Below are 25,449 nucleotides of genomic sequence, written 5' to 3'. Positions count from 1 at the left end.
CTGATGTTGTTCTTGTACATTTCTCACTCGCTTCAAGTATTTCTTTCGCTTCTCATAAATAACTAAAATATTACCGGCCTTTTCTTTCAATATTATAATATACTATATATAATATTACAAGAAAATATAATAACTGGTCTATAATTATTATATCCTTAATCAAATATTCATGTAATCTCCTTGATATTATTTTATTTTTATTTTTATTTATTTATAAATCCAGTTGTGTAAATTTCTATCATATACCATGTTACTGACTGATGAATGTTTCGAAAATGATAATACTATCAATAAACATTTAATTTTTGAATTTAACCTCATACGTGAGACATTTTGCCAATTATCCGTGGCTTTTCTTTTTCTAGTTTAGATTTCAGAATACTTCAAGTAACGCTATTAATAGAAATAAATTTGGGAAACATAGTACTGTCGCATTTTTTTACTCTTTATACTGGATATCACTAATCCTATCTCCAGTTTTGACTATAGAAATAATAATTATTCTTTTGAAGTCGAAAGTCTTTTTTATATTTATTAATCTTTACAATTATCTGATTCAATATGACAGTATGATTTGATATTATTCATGGAAACCCGACATCCAAGAAAAGTTGTAAATGTTAATAAAATATTGTCATATATTTATATATATATACGTGTTGAATGCAATCATATATTAGTTTTAAATCCGTTGAAGCTTATTACAATTGGAACTCTTTGCAAAAAACAATTGGAATTCTTTGGCACCAACAAGCTCACGATAGAAATAGATAGAGAGAATTGGGAATAACCTCCAGTCAGAAGTGGCTATAAAAACGGTTAGAAGAAGAAGAAGGAAATCTTATTACATATTAAACGATTCTGATAAATTTCAAATACTATTAGGGATAACCTTCGAAGAGAAGGGAGAATTGTAAAATTCAGATCAAGAAGAAAAACAAAACCAGTTTAGATAATCATATTTGATCTCTTAAATAAAGAGAGCGATGATCATTATCGTTTTCGGCTTCAAGTTGCGTGATAGTGGCTTCAAACGGGAGATGGGAATCATTCACAAACACCTATACAGCGGGATTCAACCCCAGAGGTAGTTGGGTGGAGAGGAGTGATGCTACTCACTTAGGGAGTGAGGCTAACTTATATGAAGTGCTAGCAAAAAAGTACCTTATATTGAAACATCCCAAAAATCTTAATTTAGTGATAAAGGTGTAGTTTGCTAAATTTTGAACTATAATTTGAAATTCAATATTACATTAATCTGGAATGTTTTAGCTTCTTCTCTTTCAGCACTATTGTCCGCAGCTAATTCGATTTAATCTCTACAAAGTAAGCGAACGCCTCATATTGTGATACTCTAAGTGTAGTAGCGTATTTAGCATATATATTTGCTGTCTTAGCGACCACTTCTTCATCGAAGACTTGCACTTTTATGCTATAAATGATCTGCTCTACAAAACGATAAATATAAGCAAACTTGTTGGCTTTACTGTTTTCGATATTACGGACGAAAAAATTAAAATGATGTGGTTTGTATATGTTGTTAACTGAGTGTGTTCTTCTGGACAATTTCCATGTTTTACAAGATGAATTGTTGAGCTTACAGAAGTCTGTTTTGTTCGCCAGTTATATACGCATAACGTCTGTTCTGGGAATTGATTTATTTAAAAGATATATAAAGACTTATGAAGTATATGAACATAGTCCATAGAAATATTATCCTCCTGCCTCAGTATAGTGCTATCCCTACTTGGGGAAGCATCTCTGAAACCGATCTAAAGGGAAGGCTTTTAGTTGCTCTGTTGCACCCAATGTAACGAAAGAAATAGTTGGCACATCAAACGATCAAATGTTGGCTCGTATAGTTAAGTGAAAATTCCAGACTACACCTAATCTAAATGTTAACGTGTGTTGGATTAACCAAACAAATCATACTCTCAATATTAATTCTATGTCGAGAAATGTATAAACTTTTCCATGCTACCATTCAAAAGACACCTCCACTTGCACAACATATTGGAGTGACCTGAGTTATGGTATTATTCATGGGAATGTTTGTCCTCCATATGACCAATAAAAATGTTCTAAATTGGATTTTAAAAACATTGGATTTAAAATTTATGCTGTTACATTACGTTAAAATTTAAATTTAAAGATTTTTAAATTTTAAATTAAAAAACTTTCATTCTATCAAGGTGCGTTGTTTCTTAAGCAGTATTGTTGACAGACATATAAGGTGTGTTCAATGGCAAATAAGTAGATATGAGAATACTGTGATAACAAAGGTTCACGTGATACTAATATTAAATTTTCTCTTTTTTAGGGGATTCTTTTACGGCACGAAACAATGGCTTCGGTTTTACCACTAAGGATAGAGATAATGACATCCACGAAAGCAACTGCGCCGTGCTGTATAAAGATGTCTGGTGGTATGGAAAGTGCCACGAATCGAATCTTAATGGATTGTACCTAAAAGGAAATCATAGTGAGAACGCCGTCGGTATGAACTGGTTGACATGGCTCGGTCATAAATATTCTCTAGCTACTACGGAAATGAAACTAAGACCAGTGAACTTTCTTTTCGCATCATCTTTAAAAAAGAAAGAACTTACACCAACGTCAATAACAACTGGTGCAATCAGCTAGGGATTCTAATATGAATAAGCTTCCGTTTATTTATTCGCTTTTATAAGAATCAACATTTTAATGTGCACATTGAATGCGCACATATCTGTCTACTATTATTAATTCTTTTTCATATTTGTAATTGCTTTTGAAATTGTAATATAAATTGTTTATTTTTCTTAACTAAAATAAAATTATAATAAAATCAAAACCAGTCATGATAAAATTCTTTATCTGAAATCGATTTTTATTTTATCATTAAACATTCTAATGATTCCTGAAACAGATGATAATGAAGTAAATAAATATTTTTATTTTACTTTTTCGTCAGACAGAAAGCATTATTGAATGTTTTGAAGATCATAAACATGTATTAAATCTGATATCAAAATAAAGTGAATCACTCTCAATTGCCTCTTCGGTTCTCTAGTGGGCTGTGTACGCTACTCTTCATCCAACTTCACCAACATCCATGTCTTGGATATTTTTAAAAGTTTATATATAGTATGTAGTTGAATATCGTTATTTGTGAAACCACCGCCCTCATGATTAGAGACATGAAATATGAAAACCAAAAGTCGTGTTTGGTCTCTATGACGTCATTTTGTGATTATCTAACCCTAAATCCACTCACGGAAACTAATATGCGATTTTCATTTTTGGTGGGATTCACATAAAAACAAAAATTTGGAAAACACAGACAACACTCCGTTTAGCTGTTCTCAATATTCTTACGTCAGGAATGAAGTTGATTTCATTGTGGAAGTATTTGATGACTAAATCCTAGCCAGTACAGTCTGCCATCAGGAAATTAATTTAGGAAGCATTTTACATATTATTTTAATATAAGATAATGATCCAGGATAAAACTATTATTTTAGGCGCTTAAAATATTTTTGTCATTCGCCTAATTTGATAAAGATGATATTAATCCTAATTTTCAAAACAGGTTGTCCAACAAGCAGATAACTGATACCACGTGATATTTTTAAAATAAATTATAACCATTATACTGCGTCCTTGACACGCCGCCAAGCTGCACTACATATCTGATGAAACAGCTCGCTTTACTTCCTCCTTTATGCCGATTAATTAATCGCTAGCCAAAGTTTTTTAAAACTAGTTTATTATTAAAACTTCTTGGAATAAGAGGAATTCTTTAACCAACATTCTAAATTGTTTGTGATTAATTAACAATCGAAATACAGTAGTACCAGTTTCCTTTTTCTTCACAAAATCGGCGATACACTAACTTAGATTGAATAAAATAAAAATAAAAAGTAAGAAAAAATAAAACGTAAAAACACCATCTTAGTCATAACCTGCTTTATCGTAATTTGATCATTTGGAAAACTGATTCCAGTCTATCAACTTGAATTAATTTCGAAATTACTTACATTAGAAACTTCCATCTATATATACTCCCTCATGTGATACATCACATCTACATTGAGAAATGTAAGTCTGTTCGAACATTTTATATTTAGCTTGCCATTCTCTCGCTCATGTATTGAACACATCGGCCATTGCGTTTCCCTGTTTAAAGGTAGGTCATGACTAAAATATTTCTTTTTCTTTTCTTCACTGTAATACTTACTTGCTTATTTATCCCCTTGGTGCCACATGGCACATAAGGCAGAGATCCTTTTCTTCCAGATACTTTTGTCTTGTGCTACTAATTCAGCTTTTCTCAAGTTCTCCCAACCAGCCATTATTCTTATCTCCGTCATCTTAAGTTAGTTTGTCTACAAAGTAATCAACTTTTGTTTCCTTTATACATGCCTTTGCTGCCATAAGTTATATTTTTATGAATATGAAGTGGTGATTTACGGTTAAATTAATAAAATAATATTCTGTTTGGACTTATGAATAGTTCAATGAATTGTTATTAAGAAGCGTGTATTAAACTATTATAATTAAGCTTCGTCTAATTGCAACTGGTAGTGAGAATTTATATAATGGAAACGTTGTGTTGTTTTGGGTTTCTTAGACGAAGGTGTTGTGATATTTAAAACCTAACATAATATAAAATGTAAAAAAAAAAAAATTTATCTTAATTGCAAGTATAATTCCACGTACACTACGTATATATACGAAGTATTCACCTAAGCAATTATCAGTTTATTTTGATTGAAGTAATAATCAAAAACAGTTAATATTCCAGATGATTCGACAAAGTGCTTATCTCCTTCTTTCGATAGTCACAATTATGTGCTGTAAAGGTCACAGTTCGGATGATATCAAGTGTGAGGACATTTCTGACTCTCGTAAGAAATTCAACGACGCTTTCAACTTGGTCAACAGTATACTGCTGAAAGGTAATTTCGTTCCAAATTTCTATGTAATAATACTTCTAATTTATTTTGTTATTACAGAAAAAATAATAATAATTTGATCATTTTAAGAAAGGTATCTCTGAAATTTTATTACCGTGATAACAGGAAAATAACTTAAAATTAGACATGTTCTGAGCATTATTAATATCTATGGTCTGCCGTTTACGAAATATTTGTTTATTACCGTAAATCAAATTTAAACTTTCAGTTTAAATTTGTTTTACGGCAATAAACTCGTTGATATTAGATGCACTCGCCACTTCAACAGGCAAGTCGCTCCACACATTTATTTACTGCTCTGTGAGAGAAAACTCTAGCTCTCACCCCTTTCTTAATCGCACACAAACTCAATTTCCACCAATGCCTTTGTTCTATTCCAATTCTTCCATATAACGAAACCTAATAACCGATATTCTATTACACCCATTCAGAAGATCATAGACCTCTGTCATATTACCACTCTTTCTTCTGTCTAGCAGTGTCTGCAGTCCACATGCTCTGAATCTGTTCTCATAATCAATGTTCTATAATCTCGTTATTATCTTTGTAACTCTTCTTTCCAGCTTTTCCACAGCTTCTATATATCCCGCAACCTAGAGGATCAAACATGAAATAATTAGAAAGTGGTTTTTTTCTATGACACCCTAAATTAGGCGTTTATTGCTGTAGTAGTCGATATTCCATGTGAAATATTACACTTCAAACAATGATCTTTTAAAGTAAAATCACAAAAATCAACTTTTTCTTTTCCAAAATACACTGCTTGGAAAAGAGTCAACAGACAACGCCATGGAGGCCAAAGTGCGTCGTGTTATGTAACGAATCACATGTTCGTAGCCGGAATAAATTGGAGGAATATGATGCTCCCAAGTCAGTGAAACTGCGGTTGAGTGAAATGGCTGCGAGAAGGGAACTAACGGAGTCTGAAAGAACCATTGTGATAGGATTCCATGTTACAGGCCAATCTGTTCGGCAACTTGTTGATTATTGACCTGTGGGCCATCACAGGTCAATAATCGGTGATACCATGCTGAGATGAAAGGGCAGGGAGTCAACTGCAAATGCTGCCAGCCGTCGACAACTCCCCACACTCACCGCGACCGTAGGGTGCAATGAAGGGTAATATGTAAAAATCTGCATTCGTCGGCAGTCAAGTTGAATGCGAAGTTCTGGTCATCGACAGGAACACGAATCTGCACAAAAGCATTCAGAAACGAGGCTCACAACATGGGTTTCCACAGTATAGGACCGCAATATGAAAGTTCCACATTACCCGACTTAATATGCAGAGTCATCGTCATGTAAAGAGAATGTTATAGTGTTATGACACGAAGAATCGCGCTACACTCTATCGAGTAGATGGACAGGTTAGGGTGCGGCCGATGTCCAGGTGAGCGTCTCTTACCGGAATCCGTAATCCCAACTATGAAATTAGGGGATGGCGGTGTTAAAGTATGGTCCTGTTTTTCCTAGTTTGGCCTGAGATCTCTGTTGTGGTGCCACGAACACTGACCTCCTAGAGGTATGTGAACATTCTGGACCACGCAATGCTTTCAACTTTGTAGAATCTCTACGGAAATGACAATTGTCTCTTTCAGCAAGACAATGCACTGTGTCATAAGGAGGCTGCTGCTGCTGCTATAACTGCGTAGCTTTTGCCCATGAATTGCGATACTTGGGCTGGCCTTCTCAGAGCTTTGATCTTATCCCTATTGAACATCTGTGGGTTGAATTGGAGCGTCTGGTGAGGTCAAGGGACTTACATCCCCCCCCCCATAATAGTCCATCGCCTCATTTCATGTCCATAAGAAGAATGCTCCAAAATTCCCGTTGATCTCTATTGTATGCTTGTGGAAAGTACGTCTCGTAGGATTGCTGCACTCATCGCAGCGAAAGGAGGTTCTAATTCTTATTAAGGCTGTTTGTTCCTTACACTATGGTGTAAGGAACTCTATTTTATTTTTCTTATTTTTATTTTTTTTTATTAATTATTTTATTTTATTATTTTTTTTTATTTATTTTTATTAATAAAATAATTATTTTATTAATTATTTTATTTTATTAATTTTATTTTTCTCCTGGTGGGGACTGCTATGGAAAACAAGCAGTGATATCTGAATGCTACTCGTGCATCGAACACAGAAGAAGATAATGGCAAACTAATTCTATATGTATCTCGAATTCTAAGAAGATACGCTTAAATTATTCAGGTATGGTGCTAGAAAATAAACACTGTTCCGAATGCATCAGAATGGTTAACGGGGATAAGCAGAATGAGCCTTCCAATAACATTAAATAGAACAGCGAAGCTAGATCAAAACTTTCGGAAAGTCAGTCGTCTGATAGTTAAATTCAGAAGATGCCTCAACTGTACTGATTTACGTAAAGCTGAAAGAAAGAATACCAGTCATTCTCTCTTTGAAAAGCCGGTAATCAATCTGTCTTCTGGGATGTGTTTGTTTATTATTACAGGTCGGAAAATTTAGCTTTTCTTTTAGGAACATTGTAGTTTTTAAAGTGTAACTATTTTGCTTGTATAACAGTTGGAAAAATGTACGTAGAGTATTAACAAAATTAAAAAAAGGTATAGCATAAAACAAAAATTTAACGAAATTTACTTTTAAGAAAGTTTTCTATAAAATAAAAATAAAGGAGAATAGTGTTGAAAATATATTCTTTTGTAGATGGAATAAAGAGGAGGTGAAAAATTTAACGGTGAAGTGAAATAGCTAGTGTATGCTCTTGATAACGCGAATTTCCATTGTCGTGGTCCTAAACTAAACAGGGTCAGTGAGAGCTCGAAATAAGTAAACTAGCTGCCTACTTATCTTCAAAGCAGCAAGGTAACGCCAAAGGAGCTTTGCCCACTCTCTTTTTTTTTTCAAATAAAAAGCATTGGACATTTCCTTTTTTTCATCGGTGGATTGCAATGTAAAAGAGGGAGAAACACAAAATTAGGACTTGGGAATGAAACAGGAAAAGGAAAGTGAAGAAGTGCAGACTATTGAACAGATTATGAATTACGTGGTTTACTTGTTAGTGAAGTTAAACTGCAATTAAAGACTTACTTAAGAAATCAGCTTAAAGCAGAAGTCGAAAAGAAGAGAAAATTAGAATAATTAACTTGCAGAGAATTAGAATAACTATGACAAAATAGACAATAAAAGAAGAAAGATAAATAAGATTCATTTTACAAGAAAGAAATTTTGAATTGCTGTCAGAAGAAGCTAGTAAACAACAGAAGAAAGGGGAAAAAAACATTTCTCCACCCGCACACAAAATTATTATGCCCCGCGAGGCATTTCCGGTTTGTGGTACTCCACATTCTTCTTTAGACTGCCAACATTTTCCATAAGTTAAATTACTATCAATCCAAGATTCATCTAGATACACAGTCGGTCTTTTCTCTTCCCTGAAACGTCTTATTGCTCTCAAATACTGCGTCCTAGATAAAACAATGTCACTTCGCTCCATGATAAGTTTCCTTTTATTCTGGGACTTTTTAAAACAAAATCCAATGTGCATCGAAGTTTGTTAGAGAATATCTTTGTCTTTTTTTTATTTCTCATCTTAAGTTTTCTAATTGTTCTCTACTTTATTAATTTTGATAATAATTAAGGTTTTTATTTTTCTTAATTGTTCTTGGTATTATTCATTTCAATAACAAAAACTAATTGATCAAATTTGAAAAATGAATTGTTCTTAAAGCATTAATTTTATTATAAGTCGCTCTTCCCAAATTTGCATCATCAGCAAACAAGTGGATATTTCCTGTCAAAGTGTCGGAACTATTTTTAAGAAACGTGCAACGAATTTTACACTTTCATATCTTATAACATTTTCAAATCGTATATTTCATTGAATTTTTATTTCTGAATGCGTTTCTTTTCCCTTTAGAAATTTTCTAACCTCAAACAATCTTGTAAAATGTTTGTATTTTGTATATTTAAAATTTTATTATTTATGTGTTATATAATTATTCAGAATTCTAACTCTAACCACAACATCTTATTAGCTGAAAGACACGACCACTGTATGCCAATCGACTGCGCAGAAATATATCAACAGGGTGAGACTAGCAGTGGGATATACACAATATGGCCAAAGAACAGGGCGATAACGGAGAAAAGCTTCAACGTGTATTGTGATATGGACACCGATGGCGGAGGGTGGACAGTAAGTAAAATAATTAGCTATTTACATTTGAAAATGAAGTATGAATATTAGTATACATGATATTAGAGACGAGTTTCATTAATTTATTTTAGTTGGAAATACTTTTTAATCGAAATCATAAAAGAAATTTTCCAGTTATATTGTAGATAATCTCCATAAACTCCGAAAGTGAAACTTAGGATTATCTGAAAACAATCATTAGAGTTAGTGAATCTCTCAACGTAAGCAGAAACGTTTAATGAATTTGTGAAAACATAATAAACATGTTTCAGGCTACAAAGAGACTGCCTGGAATTACCTATCCTTATGTGTTTGAAATAAAGGTCATAAAAGCAAAGAAAGCTGATACTCAAAGAACTTAGAGACTGGAGAATTCCCTATTGGCAAATCTTAAAGTCAATCCTAAACTCTAATTTTGCTTTCTCAATATTTTGTTTCTCCTCGGTATTTTGGACGGAAGCATCTGTGCCATGCTGCAATGATACGAATGTTGTTATCCTACAAATACCACATATGTACCGTAGCAGCGTTGATTTACGCATAGTCTGTTAGTGTTTTCCTTCCATTGGAATTCCACTAAAGAAATACTATAAAAGTATAGGATATTTACCACTATGGTCGGAGTAAGGGTTAGTTTATTAGAAAAACCTTGCTGGAAACGAAACATGATTCTTCTTCAGGCCACCAAAAGACATCGAGTATTGCATGTTCCCTTTCGTGATATACCCACTGGAGACATTGTTTAATGATCTTTTTTTTCGATCCGCATTAGACACTGTCTTGTATCTCTTTAAGTAGTTCGACAGATAGTTCATTTATTGCTAAATAAAATGACGAAATGCATTGAGGCAGAGTTTATTCTTGAGAGCACTTTGGATAATACAATTTCTAATGAGTTATTTAGAAAATTTTATCATTATATTCTATATTTAGGTGGGATTACTAAATGCCTCTTTCTGCTTTTCTAGGCTCCAGAGCAGTGGATGCCCTTGTGCACCGACAATAAATATTCTTTGTAGATTCCGACACTTCTCACAGAGGAGTAACCTCCGCTTGTCTTCTGAACTATATTCATGCCTTCTTATTCATCATCACTTTCTTTCTTTATAAAACAAAGAATACAATTTAAATGAAGAAAGGCTTAAGGACTGTGGAAAATGTAGAAAAAATGAAATTCTGAATATGATGAATTTAAATGATAGTTCCGAAGTCAGTTCGGACTCCAGGATTAATCAAAAATATTAATACGATTAGATATAAATAAAATAAAACTCTGTTACTTATAAAAATTTTGCAAACAGCGATTGCGTTTGCACAGTGACCAGAAGTACTCGTATGCATAAGTCCGTTTATTGTAATATTCGTTTATTATATAAAAAAAAAACATATTCATTATAATATGAAAACATTTGACTGTTTATAAACTTTGGCTAATGCTAATCAAGTAAACGTTTATTCAATGTTGTATTTTATCTAATCAACCAACTAAAAATGTTATTTTTTAGGTTATTCAAAGAAGAGGAGATTTCGGAAGAGAAAAAGATTACTTTTTTAAAGGATGGCAAGAGTACAAAGTTGGATTTGGAATTTTAGATCAAGATTTTTGGTTGGGTACATATTAGTGAATCAAATTAGAAGTATTAAATTTAACAATGATCTATGTGTTAAACTAATTTTAACCTACACTTAAAATTATTTTAAACTTATTATTAAAGGATTATGAGAGTAATAATTTTTTTTCTAAATGAGGTTAAGTTAATCCTCATTATAGAAGGATATAAAATGTGTTATTTTCAAGATTATATAAAGGGCGCTTTGGAAGGGAATTGCATATTCTATCGCGAACCTAAATTTTAACACGACTTCATTAGGAGATAGCATTTAATATGTCAGTGTCTTGTTTGCTTATTTTTTAATCCATTTTATACATAGATTATCCTGACTTTTTAAAAAGATTTATTTTCCTGTAGGCAATGACAAAATTCATGCTGTTTCCATCCAAAAGCTAAACTCTATCCGATTTGACATGAAAGATTTCACTGGACAGCATCGCTATGCAGTTTACGACAACTTCTGGATTGACGATGAAGCAAATAATTACAAATTGCACGTTGATGGTTATAGAGGAAATGCAGGTATGAGTGAACATGAGGGTATTCATTGGAAATGTAGAAATTAGTACAGTAATTTGAACGCCATTAAAGTACAACTAAAGAAGAACAGTTTGAAAATAAACAAACAGTTAATGTCTGCATTTTAGAAGTATCTGTATTTTTTATTATCTCTTTTTTTTAATTAAAAAAAAACACTGTATTTTTCTCAGTAATCTTAAAGACATAATATGTGGAAGGTATTTTGCCTGACCATAGATTCACATATATTCCTACTGGAATTTTTCATTAAATGTCACTAAATGTTTAGGGATTTTGATATCCCCTTCATAGTTTTGTATTGTCCTTTCGATTTGTTCCTCTGTTGTGATTTATTTGATTACTTCTTTCTTCTAGCTAACCAAAATCACTTACGTTTTTCAACTTTAATGGGATATTAAGTCTTCACTTGATATTAACTTTGTTATTTTTTATTCTTTTAATGTATCCAGCTGTCTACGTTTCATTCTCGTATCATCTGATGAACTCTCTAGAGTATTCAGAAATAATAATCGTAACAGCAAATATTAAGTGTTTGATAATAATTCACGCATGACACATTTTTTAACTAACAATACATTCGCATCTTGGATGGATAGATTTTCAGAAGAAAGAAAGAAAGAATATGGCGACTTTTGAGAGTTTCGCGCGGTTAGCCAAGTTGCTATGCGCTTCGCAACCACACGCCTGGGGAAAGAGTGTCCTAGGTTCGATTCTCGTCGGAGACGTGAGGAGCTGAAGGATTTTCCTCAGCCATAGCCAAGTTATCCAGTTTGGGGCGTGGACAGCAGGGTTTTTTATCCTGGGGTTTTTCATCCCGCAAAGCAGGCAAACAGGCCTTGAGAACTCAAAACTATGGACATAGGATACACCGGGGCGTAGGGTTGACCACCTTATTCTGTAAACGGTTTGAGGTCAGATGATTAATAAACTCTCGTCACCGCAAAGTAAAAGAAGGTAAAAAGGAAGATGAGATTATGAGATTGAGAATTTCGGGAAAGTTAGATTTCCGATGCTATTCTAACGATAAATATGAAACTTCAGTTAGGAATGACTTGAAAATATAAAGTGCATTACGATTTTGAGAGTCTGGTAACCCTACTTTGGAGATTACATGTCCTTTCTTTCTTATAATAATTAAGATGGTGGTCTCCTACCAACCGACGAAAATCATTCACAAGTACCCATAAAGTTAGATTCAAATCCACAGATAGTCATTTGGAAAGTGAGATGTTATCTGCTTGTCCAACTAGGCTGGTTAATATCAGATCCGGGTTAGTGGATCAAAAACCATCTTACGGGCAACAAAAAACTTGTTTCAACTAATCATGTCTCATTAAATTTTGAACTGCTGTTATTACATATGCATTGTATAGTTTAATGAATGCGGACACGTTTGAACTACTATTACGAATAGTAGTATTCGTAATAGTAGTTCAACTGAGTAGCTCAGTCATTATGAACCTTCCTTTTTGGGTGAAAAGATCGGTTCGTAACCAGTCTAGGACGCAAAAGAACCTTTATCAGGCTTTTCAGGTAAAGGAGAGTTAGCAGATCTCAGAGGAAAGATTTTTTGTACCGCATACACACAAATCGCCAGGTGAATGCACGCAGTTTACACACAAAACGTATTTGTAGACACAAGATTGGCTACCTTATTCTGATATCATGGTTACGAAATCCAAGGAAATATTGAACGATTATGGGCGCTTAAGTGTCCTTTAAGAACCGCAAAAAATTACACTAGTTGATTCAGTTATTTGAATAATACCTTTTAAAGCAGAATATCAATGTACACATTTATTTTGTCTGTATATAAAAACAAAACCTGCTTCAGTTACTACTATTCGGAATATAAAAGACTTTTAAATACAATATATATACAAGAAATTATATATACATCATAACTCCAACTTAACAGTTTTATTGCAAATATCTGGTATTTGGTTTTGATTATTTTTCAAGCCGAGAATATTGTTATATTTTTATTCGTTTTATGAACAATTGTAATTATTTAGTTATTTATTTGTATGTTTGCAAATTTCATTTTGAAGTTATGTTTCGTGATTTCTTTTAATATGATGCCTATTTAATTTGAACTTACAGTATACCTTAGTACCATTTGACGTCTTATGATAATCTTTCAATTTTTGTATTAATTTTAAATATTTTTATTTATATAATCTATAAATTAGACTAGTTTATAATTCCACATAGAGCCTCCAAGGAGTAAAATGATAATCTCAAACCATATCATTAAATTCATCTTACGATTACAAATTAACCATCTTGAAAAAAAAATAATAATGGTTCGTTCTTTACTCACGCTTCTCCAGCTTGAAGCCATACCGCTGATACTAATATTCTCAAGTTACAACGTGTGGAAAATAAATGTCTACGAATGATCTTAAACACACCATGATTCGTAAGAAATGTGCAACTCCATAGGGACAGAGATGTTCCCCTATATTTACACTTTCCTGCAGACTATAGCAATAAAGTTCTTTTCAAAAGCATCTCTACGCCCCAATAAATTGGTTCAACTAGCTGCAAATTACAACGCAAACAGATTACTTCAAAAATAAAAGAACAAAATCCATCTTAAACTCCACTCCCGATGTGCAATTGGAAGTTTGTTATTCTTTAATTTTTTGATTGCTTATTCAACTTCACTTTTGAGTATCTCCGGTTCAGTTTCCATGTTTTCGATAGCTTCCTAACCTAACCCAACCATCTAGATATCAGGCTACCAATAATATTATGGAATTAAAGGTGAAATGCTTCCACTCCCTTACAATGCTAATAATATGAGCTTATTGGATACAAGATTATCATACTGGCCATATTTGTTTTCTTTTCAGGGGATTCTTTCATGAAACGACATAATGGCGACAGTTTTAGCACCAAGGACAAAGATAATGACATTCATGAAAACAACTGTGCTATTGTGTTTAAAGGAGCCTGGTGGTATGATAAATGTCATGAGTCGAATCTTAATGGGATGTATCTGAAAGGAAATCATAGCGAGGACGCCATAGGTGTGAACTGGTATGCCTGGATGGGTCATAAATATTCTCTTGCTACTACGGAAATGAAACTAAGACCGTTGAACTTTGTTGTATCATCTTCAAAAAAGAAAGAACTTACGCCAATGTAAACAACGCCATACCAATTGGTGCAATCAGTTTGTATATCCAATTTCTACTTGGAAAACTTACTTTGTGTCTGTTTGAAGAATCAGTAATTTCACTGCAAGTTAGATATACTGACACCTTCTCAATGTCAGTTCTTGTCAATCTTATTCATATTTGTAACTATATTATTTTAATTTTAATGTTTACATTTCATCTATGAATATTTTTCTGTTTTCAGAATTAAAATAAAATTATAATAAAATTATGATTAAAGATTAATTTTGATATAATTCATTATCTCCATACCTTATAATTATTCTGTACTGCATAAAGTGATAAATAATAAAAATACATATTTCTTTGAAGTTTAACCATACATAGTTGAATATTAAATGCATTTTCGGACATATAATCTCACTCTGTAAATTTATAACTAAATGAACTGATCTGCGATCATGATTACGTTATCTGGGTCCTCTCGTAAACATACATGAAATCCGATTATGAAATTGCGACGCGCGTACAATACTGCAGCAGTAGTTTGTATATACTTCATTCTAGATTTACGCTGACACGTAGACCGTGCATGTATTCGAAACCAAATCTGGCAGAATAGGTTAGTTAATCATTACTCCAAAAGTGCTCTATGTCTGTATATTGCGCATGTTCTTTCAGCCGGTTTGCTTGCTTTAATCTATGTGTGCAATCTATGAAGCAATATTTTAATTTGCTGACATACTGAAATATAGCAAACGAAAATCCCTAAAGCGCTCACTTTCTAGTTATCAGAGAATACCACATTTCAGGTGGTATAGTTTATACATCATTGCTGAATAACACTTGCTTTCAATATCATTCATTTGAGTGATATTGAATTGAATGTATTAAGAAAAGTACTACCATCAAAGAGGTACTTCAAAATTTGATAACTCTTATAATAAACTAAAAAAAAACACATGCATAGTTAAAATTATTTAGCCAATTAAAAGTCAATTCACTGATGTCCATTCGTAAGTTGAACCATCCGACAATGCCTCATACAAAGAGCCAAATCCATCTTGTCAATATCCACTTTTGAAACTCTCATATGAAGAAGCATCACGTTTTGAAACGTGATGCTTCTTCATATGAGAATTCAAGTTCGATTTCCCTAACCTAATGTAGTAAGGTTCTCTCAGTATATTGGAGATTTACATCGGAGTTGCTTTACAATACGCAAGCCATAAACCTCATGAGATTAGCTCTTTTGTCAATGACTGTATACCTTTGGCACAAAACGTATTTCAAAGCTGAATTGAATTGGGATAGAGATGTTCTTAACGATAAAGAATACAAGATATAGCTATACTACACGTTTAATACACGCAGTAATTACTGTTCTGTTAGAAGAACTTAAGAAATCTAAATAGTAATTACTTATCTGTGTTTTAATTACCCAATAAAAATCTTTCTGAATATGATCTAGCCTAATTGTGTAAAGTAATGCTAATGTACTTCCTCTTTCGGTGGAGTTTACTATTTCATGCCAGTGACCTCTGACAGTAACTGAAACATTTTCATAGAAAGAATTGCTTATCTCACTAAATACGTGACTCTTAAGCATTCTGGGATTTTATAATTTCAAAGAAATACGGGTATAGATTTCGGGACCATTTCTGATTTCGCAGTGAGTCTGCTGTTATAGGTTTTGTACAATTTCTGAGTAGAGAAAATTTTTCTTTTTGCTGGTTTCAGTGGTAGTCGATCGAAGGTCAAGTAAAATTTTCAAGTAGAAAAGTCGACCTTTTATCTCAGGAAAAGACAGGAGAATTCGCTATATTTTCTGATTACAATACGACCTAGTCTATAGTAAACAGAGATGATGACAATTCTTCTCTCGCTATCTCTCTCCCCTTAATTCTTTAAAATCATCGGTACCCATGAACTCAACAGTCGGTGACTAATAAATAACTGATGATAACCTACGTTTGCTCTGTTTAGTAGCCACAGTTACGTGGAGCAAAAATTACGTTAGATGATCATAACGTAATCTTTGTTGAGCTGATATTTTGAAGTGTTTGATATGAGCCGATATAGTGAAGTTAGTTATAAAAAAAGAACTGCAGTTTTTAATGGGTTAACCTTGTCATGTAAATAAAGCTTAGCATGATATTCCCTTTAAATATGTGATGTAAACGTGTGTGTGTGTGTGTGTGTGTGTGTGTGTGGTAATTTTTTAGGGATATTCCTTTTTTGGTCGGTGACCGGATAACTCGCCTTTAGTTGAAGAGGACTAACAAAAATTCTTTGTATCATGCATGGGATTGCAATTGAGGTCTTTCTCACTAAAGGCCTTCGTTTTTTTTTTTTTTTCAATCTCTTAAAGTTTTTGTTTGAATGGCTGCTCTGCTAAAGAGAATGCGTTTTTTATTGCAATCTTCAATCCATACAGTATAAAGACTATTTCTATCGTTGTAAAACCTCAGTTCTTTGTAAATATTTGCAAGGTATAAAAAGCTGATGCAATTTTACCTTTTTCTTGTATTTCGTCTGCGTGTTTTAAAATATTTCTCATCGTAGATTCGGACATTCCGACATCTCATCTTATTTTAGAGTTACTATGACCACATTCGCCCCGTTCAATCACATGAAATTTTTGTTGTAATGTCATAACGAGACTCAGTGTTTTAATCTGAAGGAATCTATTTTTTGTCCATTTTTAAGGGCACTTCTTAAAAAAATTTAAAACACACATGATCGTTTTAAAATAAAGTGATTATGATTATTTGTAGGGTAAAAATTGAAAAATCGGCTAACTATTAACAAAGAAAGTTTAGCACTGTTAAAGTTGTAGACATTGAAAAATTAAAGTAAATTAAAAAAATTAAAAAAAAAAACTCGGTGTACCACAAATTCCTTACGATCTATGGTGCTTCAGTAATCTATCATGGATTTTTTTTCTTGTTGTTGTTGTTGTTGCTTTTCAAGTTTTGTTCAACACACTTTCAGGTTCTTATTGTATTGTAAGTTATTAATAATTCTGAATTTTTGCTATAGAAAATGTCCAGTACTACGCGGTTATAAAAATATTGTCTAATAATAACATAATTATTCTTAATAAATACATATACATGATCATTATCGTTGAGAGAATAAGGCAAATGAGCATGGAAAAATACATTTGGAATTACATTTTTAATAACGTCAATTAATTATAAAGAATATATGTAATAAAACCTTCAATATGAATATTAATATTTAATGAATATGATATTTAAAGTTTATATATTTAGTAAATATATAAACTTTAAAGCAAGTTAGAGTATGAATTTTGTGATTGTGGGGCTTTGTTTAAAAAAAAAAAGAGAAAATTCAACCAAAACTCTCTCTCTCTCTCTCTCTCTCTCTCTCTCTCTCTCTCTCTCTCTCACCCACAGGTAGATCATGACAGAAAGAGTTTTACAGATTTCACGCTAAATGACGGATATTCTGTTTTGAACTCAAGCCAATATTTTATAACATTTTGATGTTGAATAAACTTTGAAGTTCATTATTCATTTAAGACAGCAACATAAATTTAAGGGAGAACCAAATACTTTTCATTATTTGGTTCTCCCTTAAAGGACTCGTCAAGTGGATTACGAAACCATTTCACTGTTTTATATATTTTTGAAAAATGTTCTCTAAAAGCAACTGGCATTTCAAGTTCCAATTGCTTTTACTCTCTGAAAGCAACCAGAAACTTGAGATGCTCTTTAATATTTTAACGTCATTTCATTTTCTGTTTAAAAATAAAATAAATCAACAATAAACGTCATTTCTTCCAACGTCAATACCATTGCTACAGCTAAATGTAATGGGGTCGGACTACACATGCTCTTTATTAATGTGCATGCAGTCGAAAGGCTATCGTGGCAGTCTTTCATAACTTTCATAAGCCGATGAATAGGATTGGATGTCCACCCCCCTCTTCAAAATCTTGTAGTGCTCAAATAATTCACGCTTCATGATATTCTTTAACCTGTGACCTGAACACTGATGTTCAAGGCATAGGAATTTCATCTTAGGGAAACAGGAAAAAGTCGAATGGCGGAAAGGTCATTCGAATAGGGGGATGGGAATGACTGTTGTGTTTTTGGAAGCGAGAAACTATCGAATAACGAATGATGTGTGAGCAGATGCGTTGAGTGATCTCATGCGACAGTTCAGCGATCGCACAAACATCATGTTCGCTTACGATCTGCAAGGATAGCCTCGCACAATTTTGCGATGTTTCCTGATGTTATACTTGTAGAAGGTCGTCCAGAACGCTCATCGTTCGTCAACAGACGATCGTTCGTCTTTGAAACATTTGGATCACAAAAACGTTTTGCTTTGGCATAACAAATGCTGTGTTTAACATTCGGTGGATTTCTGCAGCACTAACCCACCTGGGTTAGTGCTGCAGAAATCCACTGCAGAAATCCACTGCAGAAATCCACCGCTTGGCACACTGATTAACAAAAATGACCGCTCGCACATTATAGCGGAGGAAGGCCGTACTACAATCGGTTCGCGAGAACTCTTCATATTCCCCGAACGTTTGGGTAGCACCTCGTATATCATTTCAAGAAAGAAGAAGGGTCATGCCTTTCTTACATTTGACAATATTCGTTTTTGCCAACCATAATTTTTTCCTTCCGTTATCCCTTCGGATTTAACCTATCCTGGCAAAAGCACATCACGTCCATAGCCTCTTCATCCTGGAAAAAGCCTGACCCTGATTTTCGTACTTCTCTCCTGCTCAATAACTGATACTTTATAACGCTCAAATCCGTCCGACCTCAGAATACTATTCCCACATTTCGGATGGTGCACTCAAGACCCCTCATTAAGCGAATTGTTCGATTCTGAATACAATCAAGCATTATGACCCACCCTTCACTAACTCCTTCCAATTGATTTCCAACAGCTACTCTGTCGCTGCCTTATGTCTCTTCTAGACGTATGTCCATGTGCTCCTCCACCGAAATCCAAAATAGCCGTTACCATCCTCCACTTTCCTCCAAGCAGTGGATGGTTAACACCAAACACATCCACTATCTTTATTATCTACCTCTGCTCTTTGGGATAATATTCGATACTGTTTACATCAATTATTAACGTCCAAAGCTTCAGGAAACATACGATCACACACATTCCTTTCCTCTTTCTAACCACTTGCCCATACAATGGACTCTCATGGGTCTTGTAACCTTTCTTGTATGAGGATGATATAAAAATAATAACAAATAAAAGAATGAAAAATCTATAAATAACCATAATTGATATGAAGTGGAACGAAGTTTGGATTAATCATTATTTGAATGTTTCAACTGTTCAGATTTAATTTTCTGAAACTTTAGCTGCATAAAGATTGGTTATTTTTTTCTAATACCTAATTCTTTCGTAGTACCGTCTTTCACTGAATTCATAATGTTTCTTAAATCATTTTAAAAAATACAGATACAAATGATAATATTCAAATTACGATAATAATAGTCAAATTCCGATAACAAAAGTAACATACGCCTCTAAAGCTGTCTCCAAGTTGTTCTCTTCTTCAATGCCAATCACGTGATCGAGATTTTAATATCAAAATAACCTTTGGCTTTGGAATCATGCATTGATTAAACGATGGCTTACTGATAAAAAAATTTGTAATGAATATTTTTTATTATTATTATCTTAGGAGTTACGAAACTTCGGTTATTATCGGCTGTTTCTAAAGGGATCAGTCAGAAAGAGATATCACTTCGGGGGGGGGGGGTCAAAAAGCATCTATAATGTATTTAATAAAATTATGCAATAATGACCTTATCTGTTCATTTCTCAAACATGGTCCTCTGGTTATGAATGCACTGTTCACAACTTGTGCGCCAGGTCTGGAAAAAAAAAAAAAAAATTGAGCAGCAAGCCGAATGCAAATTGAATCTTTATCTCTTAGTCGATGACAAAACAAAAAAAAAAAATGACGTCAAAGAACTTTTGAGTCTGACTGCAAAAAAACACAAATAATAAAGTTACATAATTAAATTACGATTTATTTTCGTTTGCATGTGCATTCAATGATGGACCAAACAAACAAACAAACAAATTTGACAATGATAGAAAAAAACTGAAGAGTCAACACACACACACACATAGAGAGTAAGAGCAAGCGTGCTCTCAAGTCACGTCTTATTTTCAGTATACACAAACGATGAAGGCCGCCAACACGGAGTAGATTGGGATGCAACATCATCTAACGCTTATATTTGTCACGATGAAGTGGAACGGCGCATAGTTGAGTCCAAAGAAATTGCCTTAGACTCGTCTCATATCAACAGCAATCTTAGTTATAGTCTACCTGACTCGCATAGTTCTGCCATTGGATAATGGCGTACGCGTGAACTCATACGCTCGCATTTGCACAACAATAAAACTATATATATATATATATATATATATATATATATATATATATATATATATATATATATATATATATATATATATATATATATATATATATATATATATAAAATAAGTTTAATGACTATTACCGAGAGAAAAGATGGCAAGATATATTTAACAAGATACTACTAGTTTACTAGTTTCGTTACAAGAACATCATCAGGTATCATACTCAAAGAAATATATAAAAAATTACAGAGACTTAAAATTGTATTAACAGAACAAGTGAAAAACAGTAGCATGTTTGAAAAAATGCAAGTATGAGTTCCATACAAACGAATACTACGCGCTGTCGCGAGTGCGCCAGTACTGAACAGAAGCAACGTGTGCGTCCGAGAGATTGTAACTCAGGCTGTTGTTGATATGAGAGGAATCTAGAGAAATTTCTCTTGATTCAACAATCTTTCTTTCGAGTTCATCGTAGCACACATGGATATTAGCAGTTTGAGTCCAGTTTACAATGTGCTGGCGGCCTTCGTCTGAGTTAGCAGAAAAGAAAACGTGGCTAGAGAGAGCGCTAGCTCTAGTCTTATTATAGGAGATATCTCTACGGTGTTCATCCAAACGTAGAAGGATGGATTTGGCAGTCTGTCCATAATAAGGCTTTCCGCAATCACACAAAATCTTGTAGACTCCTGGAAACTGAGTAGGAAGATGTTTCTGTTTATATTTGCAAAGTAATGAACGAAGTTTTGGAAGCGTAGTGTAGCACGTTTTGAAGTTAAATTTCCTGAGGATCTTTGCCAGTTTTGGTGAAAGAGAGCTGATGTAAGGCAAGGAGATGAATGCTCTTGGGGGGAGGGGGATCTTCAGCAGTAGTTGAGTGCTTGGGGGAAAGAAATTTGTCAATCTTCTTTGGAGAGAAGCCATTGTTAATAAACGTTTTTTTAAGAAAACTGAGTTCATTTATAATTTCTGTTTCTTCGGTAAGCAATGATTTGGTTCGGTGGGCTAAAGTGGAAATAATACCACATTTTTGTGGAGGATAATGATGGGAGGAAGCATGAAGGTATCTGTCAGTATGAGTAGGCTTTCTAAAAATTGAGATTTTAATGTTCTCAGCACATCTGGTAAGTTTGAGATCTAAAAAGGGAAGACAGTCATCCGATTCCAGTTCGAGGGTGAAAGAGATCTTTTCGTGGCACTTGTTTAGGTGGTCTAAAAATAAATAGAGGTTATTGACGCCGTCTTCCCAGATGAGGAAAATATCATCAGATGTGCTGAGAACATTAAAATCACAATTTTTAGAAAGCCTACTCATACTGACAGATACCTTCATGCTTCCTCCCATCATTATCCTCCACAAAAATGTGGTATTATTTCCACTTTAGCCCACCGAGCCAAATCATTACTTACCGAAGAAACAGAAATTATAAATGAACTCAGTTTTCTTAAAAAAACGTTTATTAACAATGGCTTCTCTCCAAAGAAGATTGACAAATTTCTTTCCCCCAGGCACTCAACTACTGCTGAAGATCCCCCTCCCCCAAGAGCCTTCATCTCCTTGCCTTACATCAGCTCTCTTTCACCAAAACTGGCAAAGATCCTCAGGAAATTTAACTTCAAAACGTGCTACACTACGCTTCCAAAACTTCGTTCATTACTTTGCAAATATAAACAGAAACATCTTCCTACTCAGTTTCCAGGAGTCTACAAGATTTTGTGTGATTGCGGAAAGCCTTATTATGGACAGACTGCCAAATCCATCCTTCTACGTTTGGATGAACACCGTAGAGATATCTCCTATAATTGGACTAGAGCTAGCGCTCTCTCTAGCCACGTTCTCTTTTCTGCTAACTCAGACGAAGGCCGCCAGCACATTGTAAACTGGACTCAAACTGCTAATATCCATGTGTGCTACGATGAACTCGAAAGAAAGATTGTTGAATCAAGAGAAATTTCTCTAGATTCCTCTCATATCAACAACAGCCTGAGTTACAATCTCTCGGACGCACACGTTGCTTCTGTTCAGTACTGGCGCACTCGCGACAGCGCGTAGTATTCGTTTGTATGGAACTCATACTTGCATTTTTTCAAACATGCTACTGTTTTTCACTTGTTCTGTTAATACAATTTTAAGTCTCTGTAATTTTTTATATATTTCTTTGAGTATGATACCTGATGATGTTCTTGTAACGAAACTAGTAAACTAGTAGTATCTTGTTAAATATATCTTGCCATCTTTTCTCTCGGTAATAGTCATTAAACTTATTTTATAATATTCCTACCGAGTAAAAATGAATTCTCCTAATATATATATATATATATATATATATATATATATATATATATACAGGGTTTATATATATATATATATATATATAAACACCCTGTATATATATATATATATATATATATATATACAGGGTGTTTTAAAAAGAATGACCCGATTTCAAATAATTATATTTAATAATGAGAATACGGTACAGTTACAAAATAAATTACCTCGTATGAAGTAAGGCCTAAAGTTTCTCACCACAATTACAAATGCTCAATGTGCCCTCCATCTGCTGCACGGACAACATCAAGCCGATAGCTGAATTCATCCCAAACGTGTCTGAAAGTGTCTTCTGTCACAGAATTTACTGCAGCCGTGATTCTGGTTCTGAGCTCATCCAAGTCAGCGGGTAATGGAGGAACATAAACCCACTCTTTTACATATACGCATAAAAAGAAGTCACAAGGTGTGATGTCTTTAGATCTTGGAGGCCAAGAGTGTAGTGCCAAGTCGTGGGGTCCCATGCGTCCAATCCAATCCAACGCGGAGGCAATGTTTCGTTTAGAAACCGACGAACTTGGAGGTTCCAATGTGGCGGTGCTCCGTCTTTCTGAAAAATGTAATCTTCAGATTCTTCATTCAGCTGTGGAAGTAGCCAGTCCTGTAGCATTTCAAGATAGGAGAGTCCCGTAACAGTGTTTTCCTCAAGAAAGAAAGGGTCATAAACATTTTTAACAGAAACCGTGCAAAAAAAACATTAACCTTTGGTGAATCACGTTCATGTTGTACAATTTCTTGTGGATTCTCAAGTCCCCATATGCGAACATTGTGGCGCGAAACTTTACCGCTTAGATGAAAGGTTGCTTCATCACTAAAAATCAACCTTTGTAGGAAGGTGTCGTCTTCCACGTTCGCTAACAAATTAGCACAAAAATATGTTCGTTTTTTTTTTTTTGTCACCTACACGAAGAGCTTGCACCAGTTGCAATCTGTATGGTTTCATAAGCAAACGTCGTCGTAACACACGCCAAAAAGTCACATGAGGGATGGTAAGTTCTCGGCTAGCACGACGAGTGGACTTGCGCGGGCTTCGCTGAAAAGCCTCTTGGATTCGTTTCACATTCCCCTCTGAGATGCGTGGTCATCCAGGACTCTTTCCCCTTACATAAACGCCCTGTTTCTTGAAATTTTCGATACCAACGACGAATGTTTTTGTCCAGTGGTGGATCAATTCCGTAACGTCGTCTAAACGCACGCTGCACTGTAATCACGGACTCAGTCTTGCTAAATTCGAGAACACAAAACGTCTTCTGTTGACTAGACGCCATCTTCTCATTAACTAAGCGTAGCGGCAATCTAGGCGCTACGCTTAGTTAATGAGCTAGTGGCATCTAGCGGACGTCATATCAAACTCTGGGCCAAGGCTGTTTGCATGGTACAAGTCGCATTCATTTATGGTTCGTGGTTGCAGAGATATACAATTTTCGAATCGGGACATCATTCTTTTTGAAACACTTGTATATATATATTTTTTTTTGTTTGTTTGTTTTTTTCTTGCGAGGTTTCCCAACTGCCGTTCAGTTATGATGAAACAGCTCTCAAGTTACTTTGACAGTAATAAGTTTTTTTTTTTTGAATTAAACTTCTTAGAAACATGCACTTCTTCTATAAATATTCTCAGTCAGTTGCATCTGGTTAAGCTCAGCACTAAATGTAGAGGAAACACGTTCCTTTTCAGAAGAAAAAAGTGATATTCTATGACAGCATAAAATTCGTGCTAGTAAACAGCTAATTTCTCGTAAATTGACTCATTAGATAAAACTCTTTATTTAGAAGTATTCAAAGAAAACAATTTAAATAAATGCATTTCCTACTATGAAAGAGTAATTACATAAACTGAAATAACTTCCGGATCGATAGTTATATATCAGATCCATCCAGAGAAGTGTAAGAAAAAAGTGTAAGTTTGAGCTGTTGCATATTTAAATTACTGTAATCGCTATTTTAGTGAATAAATTTACTATGTTGCATTTTACTGTTTAAAGGTAGGTTATAACTTCTAAAATAATATTTTGCCTTTATATCTTTATCTATAAGAAACGGAACGCAATTATCAGTAGAAAATATTTTAAAACCCAGCTAATATCATATTAGCTATAAATGACGTTTTTTGATTGCCAGTATGTGTTTATTGGGGATTATTATATTTGTGATCATAGTCCGCATGCTTAACCGAATGGCTATGCGCGTCGCAACCATATGCTTGGTAAAAGAGTCTCTCGGATTCGATTCCCGTCGCTGACGTGAGGAACTTCAGGTTTGTTCTCAGCCATAGCCAAGTTAGCCGGGATTGGGCAGTA

At 34.0% G+C, this 25,449-nt stretch overlaps 1 protein-coding gene across 1 annotated transcript in view; it reads left to right on the top strand.

Moving 5' to 3' along the window:
* The window catches only part of LOC150103316 (uncharacterized), a 29,792-nt gene extending 15,178 nt beyond the window's left edge, over positions 1-14,614 (top strand). Inside the window, exons 6-12 of the mRNA XM_090398443.1 lie at positions 2,321-2,629; positions 4,824-4,940; positions 8,974-9,172; positions 9,337-9,355; positions 10,640-10,745; positions 11,105-11,269; positions 14,146-14,614. Of these exons, the coding sequence (XP_090254569.1) occupies positions 2,321-2,629; positions 4,824-4,940; positions 8,974-9,172; positions 9,337-9,355; positions 10,640-10,745; positions 11,105-11,269; positions 14,146-14,441 (1,211 nt within the window). The 3' untranslated portion in view covers positions 14,442-14,614. The remainder of the gene's footprint in view (positions 1-2,320; positions 2,630-4,823; positions 4,941-8,973; positions 9,173-9,336; positions 9,356-10,639; positions 10,746-11,104; positions 11,270-14,145) is intronic.
* The last annotated feature ends 10,835 nt before the right edge of the window (positions 14,615-25,449 follow it).

Source organism: Typopeltis vanoorti, chromosome 9 (genome assembly GCF_054136105.1).
Source record: "Typopeltis vanoorti isolate ZY-2024b chromosome 9, IOZ_Tvanoo_1.0, whole genome shotgun sequence".
NCBI lineage: Eukaryota > Metazoa > Arthropoda > Arachnida > Uropygi > Thelyphonidae > Typopeltis > Typopeltis vanoorti.
Note: the sequence above shows the minus strand (reverse complement) of the source record. Positions and strands in the feature narration are given on the sequence as shown.